At 45.8% G+C, this 12114-nt stretch overlaps 1 protein-coding gene across 1 annotated transcript in view; it reads left to right on the top strand.

Annotated features, from left to right (window-relative positions):
- The window catches only part of ARMH3 (armadillo like helical domain containing 3), a 70061-nt gene that overhangs the window by 41248 nt on the left and 16699 nt on the right, over positions 1 to 12114 (top strand). Inside the window, exons 12-15 of the mRNA XM_073684933.1 lie at positions 1177 to 1223; positions 1328 to 1403; positions 11167 to 11260; positions 11406 to 11507. Of these exons, the coding sequence (XP_073541034.1) occupies positions 1177 to 1223; positions 1328 to 1403; positions 11167 to 11260; positions 11406 to 11507 (319 nt within the window). The remainder of the gene's footprint in view (positions 1 to 1176; positions 1224 to 1327; positions 1404 to 11166; positions 11261 to 11405; positions 11508 to 12114) is intronic.

The raw sequence follows: 12114 nt of genomic DNA, 5'->3' as shown, positions 1-12114 counted from the left end.
TGCCTCAGTGCCCCGCCACTCCTCCACACCACTGCCTCAGTGCCCCGCCACTCCTCCACGCCACTGCCTCAGTGCCCCGCCACTCCTCCACGCCACTGCCTCAGTGCCTCGCCACTCCTCCACGCCACTGCCTCAGTGCCTCGCCACTCCTCCACGCCACTGCCTCAGTGCCCTGCCACTCCTCCACGCCACTGCCTCAGTGCCCTGCCACTCCTCCACGCCACTGCCTCAGTGCCCCGCCACTCCTCCACGCCACTGCCTCAGTGCCCCGCCACTCCTCCACGCCACTGCCTCAGTGCCTCGCCACTCCTTCACGCCACTGCCTCAGTGCCCCGCCACTCCTCCACGCCACTGCCTCAGTGCCCCGCCACTCCTCCACGCCACTGCCTCAGTGCCCCGCCACTCCTCCACGCCACTGCCTCAGTGCCTCGCCACTCCTCCACGCCACTGCCTCAGTGCCCCTCCACGCCACTGCCTCAGTGCCCCGCCACTCCTCCACGCCACTGCCTCAGTGCCCCGCCACTCCTCCACGCCACTGCCTCAGTGCCCCGCCACTCCTCCACGCCACTGCCTCAGTGCCTCGCCACTCCTCCACGCCACTGCCTCAGTGCCTCGCCACTCCTCCATACCACTTAAGGGATATGTTTTTTTTTTTAACTTGCATGTATTTTTGGCTAAAAATCACTTTTGCAATTGGGTTCTTTTGAAATGTTGCACTGTTTGCCTTCTACAGCCTCTGCGCTGAACCGTCTATTACTGGCTGCAGAATTAGTTATCTTCGAATCTGTCAGCGAGCTAGTTAAGACTAGTTTATAAGTCTCATTTTTATTTTTCTGAGCTCCTTTTTAGCTGATTTATGACCACATGAAAGTTGAACTCAAATTTGTGGCAATAAATCAGCAAAGAGAGAAGGTCGGTAAGAGTTATAAACTGTCTTATTAGAACAAGCTCACTGACTGATTCTCTGTTAACTCCTTCTGCAGTCAGCAATAGACAGTGCAGCATGGCGGCTATAGAAGGTAAAGTATGCACAATTTTTAATGAAACCCAATTGCAAAAGTGATTTTTAGCCCAAAATAAATCTATTTATCCTTGACAGTGTATAATGCACAGTCGTGCGCACCCAGTCATTCCCATGTGATACTATTACAGTTGCAATACTCTTTGTCTCCACAGGTGGGCAGTATGTTCATTGCGGATGCAGATGAGAAAATCTCCGTACAGTAAGTTTGTTATTCCCTATTATATCGCCCACCAGAGCCGAGGCGCAGCTCATGTTGCTCTGTGTAGTTTTCTCTCTGTAACGGAGTTGTTTCGTCTCCAACAGAACTAACGAAGCCATTCTACTCGCACTTTACGAAGCCGTGCACCTGAATAGGAATTTCATCACTGTCCTGGCGCAGGTCAGTAGATATCACATCCTTGGATCCATGTGATGGCCAATCCCAACAGTTCAAAAGGGGCACAACACTAAAAAATATTGGATGGTCGTGTTCAACCAACCTTCAACTGCAACTTTGCAGATCTGTCTCTCTACAGGATGTGGGTGCGGATGCATGTCTATGGGAAGTGGGAGCGGGTCTTTGATTATGCAGGAAGTGGGAGCGGGTCCATGTTTATACAGGAAGTGGAAGCGGGTCTGTGTTTATACAGGAAGTGGGAGCGGGTCCATGTTTATACTGGAAGTGGGGGCGGGTCTATGTTTATAAAGGAAGTAGAGCGGGCCTGTGTTTATACAGGAAATAGGGCGGACCTGTGTTTATACAGGAAGTAGGGCGGGTCTGTGTTTATACAGGAAGGGTGGGCGGGTCTATGTTTATACAGGAAAGTAAGGCAGGTCTATATACAGGAAGTAGGGCGGGTCTATGTGTATACAAGAAGTGGGGGCGGGTCTATGTTCATAAAGGAAGTATGGGCGGGTCTATGTTTATACAGGAAGTAGGACGGGTCTATGTTTATACAGGAAGTATGGGCGGGTCTATGTTTATACAGGAAGTAGGGCGGGTCTATGTTTATACAGGAAGTAGGGCGGGTCTATGTTTATACAGGAAGTAGGGCAGGTCTATGTTTATACAGGAAGTAGGGCGGGTCTATGTTTATACAGGAAGTGTGGACAGGTCTATGTTTATACAGGAAGTAGGCAGTTCTATGTTTATACAGGAAGTAGGGCGGGTCTGTGCTTATACAGGAAGTGTGGGTGGGTCTATGTTTATACAGGAAGTAGGGCGGGTCTATGTTTATACAGGAAGTAGGGCGGGTCTATGTTTATACAGGAAGTAGGGCGGGTCTATGTTTATACAGGAAGTAGGGCAGTTCTAAGTTTATACAGGAAGTAGGGCGGGTCTATGTTTATTCAGGAAGTAGGGTGGGTCTATGTGTATACCGGAAGTAGGGCAGGTCTATGTGTATACAGGAAGTAGGGTGGGTCTGTTTATACAGGAAGTAGGGTGGGTCTGTTTATACAGGAAGTAGGGCGGGTCTATGTTTATACAGGAAGTGTAGGCAGGTCTATGTTTATACAGGAAGTAGGGCGGGTCTGTTTATACAGGAAGTAGGGCGAGTCTATGTTTATACAGGAAGTGTGGGCGGGTCTATGTTTATACAGGAAGTGGGGGCAGGTCTATGTTTATACAGGAAGTAGGGCGGTCTATGTTTATACAGGAAGAAGGGTGGGTCTATGATAATACAGGAAGTAGGGCGGGTCTATGTTTATACAGGAAGTGTGGGCGGGTTTATGTTTATACAGGAAGTAGTGTGGGTCTATGTTTATACAGGAATTGGGAGCCGGTCTATGTTTATACAGGGAGTGGGGGCGGGTTTATGTTTATACAGGAAGTAGTGTGGGTCTATGTTTATACAGGAATTGGGAGCCGGTCTATGTTTATACAGGGAGTGGGGGCGAGTCTTTCTCTACAGGAAGTGGGGGGCAGATCTATATTTATACAGGAAGTAGGGTGGGTCTATGTTTATACAGGAAGAAGGGCATGTCTATGTTTATACCGGAAGTAGGACAAGTCTATGTTTATGCAGGAAGTAGGGCAGATCTATATTTGTACAGGAAGTAGGGTGGGTCTATGTTTATACAGGAAGTAGGGCAGGTCTATGTTTATACAGGAAGTAGGGTGGGTCTGTTTATACAGGAAGTAGGATGGGTCTGTTTATACAGGAAGTAGGGCAGGTCTACAGGAAATAGGGCGGGTCTATGTTTATACAGGAAGTGTGGTCGGGTCTATGTTTATACAGGAAGTGTGGGCGGGTCTATGTTTATACGAGAAGTGGGGGCGGGTCTTTCTCTACAGGAAGTGGGGGCAGATCTATATTTATACAGTAAGTAGGGTGGGTCTATGTTTATACTGGAAGTAGGACGAGTCTATGTTTATACAGGAAGTAGGGCAGGTCTATGTTTATACAGGAAGTAGGGCGGGTCTATGTTTATACAGGAAGTAGGGCCGGTCTATGTTTATACCGGAAGTAGGACGAGTCTATGTTTATACAGGAAGTAGGGCGAGTCTATGTTTATACAGGAAGTAGGGCAGGTCTATGTTTATACAGGAAGTAGGGCGGGTCTATGTTTATACAGGAAGTAGGGGGGGTCTGTTTATACAGGAAGTGTAGGCGGGTCTATGTTTATACAGGAAGTGTGGACGGGTCTATGCTTATACAGGAAGTGTGGGCGGGTCTATGCTTATACAGGAAGTGTGGGCGGGTCTATGCTTATACAGGAAGTGTGGGTGGGTCTATGTTTATACAGGAAGTGTAGGCAGGTCTATGTTTATACAGGAAGTAGGGCGGGTCTGTTTATATAGGAAGTAGGGCGGGTCTATGTTTATACAGGAAGTGTGGGCGGGTCTATGTTTATACAGGAAATGTGGGCGGGTCTATGTTTATACAGGAAGTAGGGCAGGTCTATGTTTATACAGGAAGTAGGGCAGGTCTATGTTTATACAGGAAGTAGGGCGGGTCTATGTTTATACAGGAAGTAGGCAGTTCTATGGTTATACAGGAAGTAGGGCAAGTCTATGTTTATACAGGAAGTAGGGCAAGTCTATGTTTATACAGGAAGTAGGGCGGGTCTATGTTTATACAGGAAGTAGGGTGGGTCTTTGTTTATACAGGAAGGGTGGGCGGATCTATGTTTATACAGGAAGTAGGGCGGGTCTATGTTTATACAGGAAGTGTGGGCGGGTCTATGTTTATACAGGAAGTAGGCAGTTCTATGTTTATACAGGAAGTAGGGCGGGTCTATGTTTATACAGGAAGTAGGGCGGGTCTGTTTATACAGGAAGTAGGGCGGGTCTATGTTTATACAGGAAGTGTAGGCAGGTCTATGTTTATACAGGAAGTAGGGTGGGTCTGTTTATACAGGAAGTAGGGCGGGTCTATGTTTATACAGGAAGTAGGGCGGGTCTATGTTTATACAGGAAGTAGGCAGTTCTATGTTTATACAGGAAGTAGGGCGGGTCTATGTTTATACAGGAAGTAGGGCAGATCTATATTTATACAGGAAGTAGGGTGGGTCTATGTTTATTCAGGAAGTAGGGCGGGTCTATGTGTATACAGGAAGTAGGGCAGGTCTATGTTTATACAGGAAGTAGGGCGGGTCTGTTTATACAGGAAGTAGGGTGGGTCTGTTTATACAGAAGTAGGGCGGGTCTATGTTTATACAGGAAGTGTAGGCAGGTCTATGTTTATACAGGAAGTAGGGTGGGTCTTTGTTTATACAGGAAGGGTGGGCGGATCTATGTTTATACAGGAAGTAGGGCGGGTCTATGTTTATACAGGAAGTGTGGGCGGGTCTATGTTTATACAGGAAGTAGGCAGTTCTATGTTTATACAGGAAGTAGGGCGGGTCTATGTTTATACAGGAAGTAGGGCGGGTCTGTTTATACAGGAAGTAGGGCGGGTCTATGTTTATACAGGAAGTGTAGGCAGGTCTATGTTTATACAGGAAGTAGGGTGGGTCTGTTTATACAGGAAGTAGGGCGGGTCTATGTTTATACAGGAAGTAGGGCGGGTCTATGTTTATACAGGAAGTAGGCAGTTCTATGTTTATACAGGAAGTAGGGCGGGTCTATGTTTATACAGGAAGTAGGGCAGATCTATATTTATACAGGAAGTAGGGTGGGTCTATGTTTATTCAGGAAGTAGGGCGGGTCTATGTGTATACAGGAAGTAGGGCAGGTCTATGTTTATACAGGAAGTAGGGCGGGTCTGTTTATACAGGAAGTAGGGTGGGTCTGTTTATACAGAAGTAGGGCGGGTCTATGTTTATACAGGAAGTGTAGGCAGGTCTATGTTTATACAGGAAGTAGGGTGGGTCTGTTTATACAGGAAGTAGGGCGGGTCTATGTTTATACAGGAAGTGTAGGCAGGTCTATGTTTATACAGGAAGTAGGGTGGGTCTTTGTTTATACAGGAAGGGTGGGCGAATCTATGTTTATACAGGAAGTAGGGCGGGTCTATGTTTATACAGGAAGTGTGGGCGGGTCTATGTTTATACAGGAAGTAGGCAGTTCTATGTTTATACAGGAAGTAGGGCGGGTCTATGTTTATACAGGAAGTAGGGCGGGTCTGTTTATACAGGAAGTAGGGCGGGTCTATGTTTATACAGGAAGTGTAGGCAGGTCTATGTTTATACAGGAAGTAGGGTGGGTCTGTTTATACAGGAAGTAGGGCGGGTCTATGTTTATACAGGAAGTAGGGCGGGTCTATGTTTATACAGGAAGTAGGCAGTTCTATGTTTATACAGGAAGTAGGGCGGGTCTATGTTTATACAGGAAGTAGGGCAGATCTATATTTATACAGGAAGTAGGGTGGGTCTATGTTTATTCAGGAAGTAGGGCGGGTCTATGTGTATACAGGAAGTAGGGCAGGTCTATGTTTATACAGGAAGTTGGGCGGGTCTGTTTATACAGGAAGTAGGGTGGGTCTGTTTATACAGAAGTAGGGCGGGTCTGTTTATACAGGAAGTGTAGGCAGGTCTATGTTTATACAGGAAGTAGGGTGGGTCTGTTTATACAGGAAGTAGGGCGGGTCTATGTTTATACAGGAAGTGTGGGCGGGTCTATGTTTATACAGTAAGTAGGGCAGGTCTATGTTTATACAGGAAGTAGGGCGGTCTATGTTTATACAGGAAGAAGGGTGGGTCTATGATAATACAGGAAGTAGGGCAGGTCTATGTTTATACAGGAAGTGTGGGCGGGTTTATGTTTATACAGGAAGTAGTGTGGGTCTATGTTTATACAGGAAGTAGGGCGGGTCTATGTTTATACAGGAAGTAGGGCGGGTCTATGTTTATACAGGAAGTAGGGCGGGTCTATGTTTATACAGGAAGTAGGGCGGGTCTATGTTTATACAGGAAGTAGGGCGGGTCTATGTTTATACAGGAAGTAGGGCGGGTCTATGTTTATACAGGAAGTAGGGCGGGTCTATGTTTATACAGAAAGTAGGGCGGGTCTATGTTTATACAGGAAGTGTGGGCGAGTCTGTTTATACAGGAAGTAGGCAGGTCTATTTATACAGGAAGTAGGGCAGGTCTATGTTTATACAGGAAGTAGGGCGGGTCTATGTTTATACAGGAAGTAGGGCGGGTCTATGTTTATACAGGAAGTAGAGCGGTTCTATGTTTATACAGAAAGTAGAGCGGGTCTATGTTTATACAGGAAGTAGGGCGGGTCTATGTTTATACAGGAAGTAGGGCGGGTCTATGTTTATACAGGAAGTAGGGCGGGTCTATGTTTATACAGGAAGTAGGGCGGGTCTATGTTTATACAGGAAGTAGGGCGGGTCTATGTTTATACAGAAAGTAGGGCGGGTCTATGTTTATACAGGAAGTAGGGCAGGTCTATGTTTATACAGGAAGTAGGGCGGGTCTATGTTTACACTTGAAGTGTGGGCGGGTTATGTTTATACAGGAAGTAGGGCGGGTCTATGTTTATACAGGAAGTAGGGCAGGTCTATGTTTATACAGGAAGTAGGGCGGGTCTATGTTTATACAGGAAGTAGGGCGGGTCTATGTTTATACAGGAAGTAGGTCGAGTCTGTTGATACAGGAAGTAGGATGAGTCTGTTTATACAGGAAGTAGGGCGGGTCTATGTTTATGCAGGAAGTAGGGCGGGTCTATGTTTATACAGGAAGTAGGGCGGGTCTATGTTTATACAGGAAGTGTAGGCAGGTCTATGTTTATACAGGAAGTAGGGTGGGTCTGTTTATACAGGAAGTAGGGCGGGTCTATGTTTATACAGGAAGTGTGGGCGGGTCTATGTTTATACAGTAAGTAGGGCAGGTCTATGTTTATACAGGAAGTAGGGCGGTCTATGTTTATACAGGAAGAAGGGTGGGTCTATGATAATACAGGAAGTAGGGCAGGTCTATGTTTATACAGGAAGTGTGGGCGGGTTTATGTTTATACAGGAAGTAGTGTGGGTCTATGTTTATACAGGAATTGGGAGCCGGTCTATGTTTATACAGGGAGTGGGGGCGAGTCTTTCTCTACAGGAAGTAGGGGGCAGATCTATATTTATACAGGAAGTAGGGTGGGTCTATGTTTATACATGAAGAAGAGCATGTCTATGTTTATACCGGAAGTAGGACGAGTCTATGTTTATGCAGGAAGTAGGGCTGATCTATGTTTATACAGGAAGTAGGGCGGGTCTATGTTTATACAGGAAGTGTGGGCGGGTCTGTTTATACAGGAAGTGTGGGCGGGTCTGTTTATACAGGAAGTGTGGGCGGGTCTGTTTATACAGGAAGTGGGGGTGGGTCTTTCTCTACAGGAAGTGGGGGCGGTCTATGTTAATACTGGAAGTAGGGTGGGTCTATGTTTATACAGGAAGTAGGACGAGTCTATGTTTATACAGGAAGTAGGGCAGGTCTATGTTTATACAGGAAGTAGGGCGGGTATATGTTTATACAGGAAGTAGGGCGGGTCTATGTTTATACAGGAAGTAGGTCGAGTCTGTTTATACAGGAAGTAGGACGAGTCTGTTTATACAGGAAGTAGGGCGGGTCTATGTTTATGCAGGAAGTAGGGCAGGTCTATGTTTATACAGGAAGTAGGACGAGTCTGTTTATACAGGAAGTAGGGCGGGTCTATGTTTATACAGGAAGTAGGGCGGGTCTATGTTTATACAGGAAGTAGGGCGGGTCTATGTTTATACAGGAAGTAGGGCGGGTCTATGTTTATACAGGAAGTAGGACGGGTCTATGTTTATACAGGAAGTAGGGCGGGTCTATGTTTATACAGGAAGTAGGGCGGGTCTATGTTTATACAGGAAGTGTGGACGGGTCTATGTTTATACAGGAAGTACGGCAGGTCTATGTTTATACAGGAAGTAGGGCGGGTCTATGTTTATACAGGAAGTAGGGCGGGTCTATGTTTATACAGGAAGTAGGGCGGGTCTATGTTTATACAGGAAGTAGGGCGGGTCTATGTTTATACAGGAAGTAGGGCGGGTCTATGTTTATACAGGAAGTAGGGCAGGTCTATGTTTATACAGGAAGTAGGGCGGGTTTATGTTTATACAGGAAGTAGGGCGGGTCTATGTTTATACAGGAAGTAGGTCGAGTCTGTTTATACAGGAAGTAGGACGAGTCTGTTTATACAGGAAGTAGGGCGGGTCTATGTTTATGCAGGAAGTAGGGCGGGTCTATGTTTATACAGGAAGTAGGACGAGTCTGTTTATACAGGAAGTAGGGCGGGTCTATGTTTATACAGGAAGTAGGGCGGGTCTATGTTTATACAGGAAGTAGGGCGGGTCTATGTTTATACAGGAAGTAGGGCGGGTCTATGTTTATACAGAAAGTAGGGCGGGTCTATGTTTATACAGGAAGTGTGGGCGAGTCTATGTTTATACAGGAAGTAGGCAGGTCTGTTTATACAGGAAGTAGGCAGGTCTATTTATACAGGAAGTAGGGCAGGTCTATGTTTATACAGGAAGTAGGGCGGGTCTATGTTTATACTGGAAGTAGGGCGGGTCTATGTTTATACAGGAAGTAGAGCGGTTCTATGTTCATACAGAAAGTAGAGCGGGTCTATGTTTATACAGAAAGTAGAGCGGGTCTATGTTTATACAGGAAGTAGGGCGGGTCTATGTTTATACAGGAAGTAGGGCGGGTCTATGTTTATACAGGAAGTAGGGCGGGTCTATGTTTATACAGGAAGTAGGGCGGGTCTATGTTTATACAGGAAGTAGGGCGGGTCTATGTTTATACAGGAAGTAGGGCGGGTCTATGTTTATACAGGAAGTAGGGCGGGTCTATGTTTATACAGGAAGTAGGGCGGGTCTATGTTTATACAGGAAGTAGGGCGGGTCTATGTTTATACAGAAAGTAGGGCGGGTCTATGTTTATACAGGAAGTAGGGCAGGTCTATGTTTATACAGGAAGTAGGGCGGGTCTATGTTTACACTGGAAGTGTGGGCGGGTTTATGTTTATACAGGAAGTAGTGTGGGTCTATGTTTATACAGGAATTGGGTGCGGTTCTTTATACAGGAAGTGGGGGCGGGTCTTTCTCTACAGGAAGTGGGGCGGGTCTATATGCAGGAAGTGTGGGTGGGTCTATGTTTATACAGGAAGTGTAGGCGGGTCTATGTTTATACAGGAAGTGTAGGCGGGTCTATGTTTATACTGGACATGTGGACGGGTCTATGTTTATACAGGAAGTGGGGGTGGGTCTTCCTCTACAGGAAGTGGGGACGGGTCTATGTTTATGCAGGAAGTAGGGTGGGTCTATGTTAATACAGGAAGTAGGACTAGTATGTTTATACACGAAGTAGGGCAGGTCTATGTTTATACAGGAAGTAGGGCGGGTCTGTTTATACCGGAAGTGTGGGCGGGTCTATGTTTATACAGGAAGTAGGGCGGGTCTGTGTTTATACAGGAAGTGGGGGCGGGTCTGTTTATACATGAAGTGTGGGCGTGTCTATGTTTATACAGTGAGAGTAGGCGGGTCTATGTTTATACAGGAAGTGTGGGCACGTCTTTGCCTCGCAAAAGGAAGTGGGTCTGTGTCTCTACAAGGAGTAGGTATGTGTCTATGGGAAGTGGGGGGTGGGTCTTTGTCTACAAGTGGGGTCGGGACTGTGTCTTTACAGGAAGTGGGGGTAGGTCTGTGTTATACAGGAAGTTCGGCGGGTGTTAATATCTACAGGAACTGGGGGTGGATCTTTTTCTCTTCAGGAACTGGGTATGTGTCTCTACAGGAAGTGTGCATGGGTCTGTGTCTATGGGAAGTGGGGGGCTGTCTTTCTCGATACAGGAAATGGGGGCAAGTCTTCGTCTCTAAGGGAAGTTTGAGTGGTTCTTTGACTGTACAGGAAGTGGGTCTGTCTCTACAGGAAGTGGGTCTTTGTCTTTTGCTCCTTCTTTGCTATCTGATAAACTGCATACAGACATAACAGAGAAGCCTGCATTCTGCTCAGAGGAGGCAAGCCATTGGTCAGTTTCAGGTTCTATGCCTGCTGTAAAGTGAGAGAAAGAAAGTTCCCGCACCCTTAGTGCTGGCAGAATGTATCGTAATCAGAAATGGAGTCAAGAGTCATCAGCAGAGGAGATGCCAAAGACTGGAGGCTGCAGCAGAGACAAAGTCAGAGGGCGGGCCGGGGTAAGAACCAGGAGTGGTATAGTGGGTGGCAGACCACTATCCAAGGTGTGAGAAACATGTCGTTCAGAAACTGGAGTCAATCACTGGTTTACTTTAAAGTGCTGCCTGGCATCACCACGAGGCGATGTGACCAGCAGCCGAGAGAGGGAGAGCTAGATCTGGGAGCAGCTGCCAGCAGGTGGATCAGAGTAACATGGGAGCCCAAAGTGTCTAAGAGCTGCATACACAAAACGGGGAAGGATTTTCAATCAGAATTACGATGATGATGTCCCTTGCATGGACATGCACTGAACCGTCTCAGCTTACAGCTCCCAACATTGCCTGCTCAGTGGATAGTCACCACTAGGGGGAGCTCACTGCTACTATTGAATGCAATAGCGCATCTGCCGTTAGCTCCCCCTAGTGGTGACCTGTTATTTACCTTCTTCAGTAGCTTTGTATCGGTACCGGGATTTTCTGCAGAAATCTGCTCTGTGTTCTCTGTATTTATATTTATGATTGGATTTTTTTTGTAGATATCTACATTTTTCATTCATTTACAATATCATTCTTTTTATATAGAGCCATCCAGAGATGGGATTAGTCACGGTGCCCACCACCCCTCTCCCAACGACGCCCACAACCCCTCTGGGCACCACTCCTCCTTCCTCAGATGGTAGAGTATGCGGTATACATACATACACATATATATATATATATATATATATATATATATATATATATATATATATATATATATATATATATATATACAGCACTTGTGAGGCTTGTAGATAAAATCCCCTTTATTGTCCCCGCAGTCATCAGTCCGGTGGAGCTGCCGCTGGATGCCGACGTCCAGAGCAGTAACCTGCTCATCACCTTCCTGAAGTACAGCTCCATCGTCATGCAAGACACAAAAGGTGAGCGCCGCTTATCTCCGACAATGAATGGGGGAGGGGACATATTTAACCCCGTAGTGACTGGCCAATATTTTTAGTTTGTTTTTTTCTGCCTTTTTGCTGTTCAGCAGCCATAACTTTTTTTTTTTTTTTTTTTTTTTTACTGACATGACTGTATGAGGCTTTGTTCTAAGCGGGACAGATTGTATTATTTTTTTAGTTCTGGTTTGGGGTACATAGAAATTTATATTATACATAATATATTAAAGACAGCACCATTTAAACATTACTCACTAGTGGGTGCCAGGCCTCCAAACAGTCTGTCCAAACTGTTGCATATCAATAGAAAGTATATCAAAAGGCAGCACTCCAAAAATTCTTTAGAAAAAATGGACTTTAATGAGCCCAAAAAGCAACGTTTCAGTTCACAGAACCTTTTTCAAGCCAAGACTTGAAAAAGGTTCTGTGAACCGAAACGTTGCTTTTTGGGCTCATTAAAGTCCATTTTTTCTAAAGAATTTTTGGAGTGCTGCCTTTTGATATACTTTTTATATATATATATATATATATATATATATATATATATATATACAGTACAGACCAAAAGTTTGGACACACCTTCTCATTT

Source organism: Phyllobates terribilis, unplaced genomic scaffold, assembly GCF_046119375.1.
Source record: "Phyllobates terribilis strain yellow unplaced genomic scaffold, ASM4611937v1 Scaffold_5__5_contigs__length_657084704, whole genome shotgun sequence".
NCBI lineage: Eukaryota > Metazoa > Chordata > Amphibia > Anura > Dendrobatidae > Phyllobates > Phyllobates terribilis.
The sequence above is the reverse complement of the archived record's forward strand: the minus strand, read 5'-3'. Positions and strand labels throughout refer to the sequence as shown.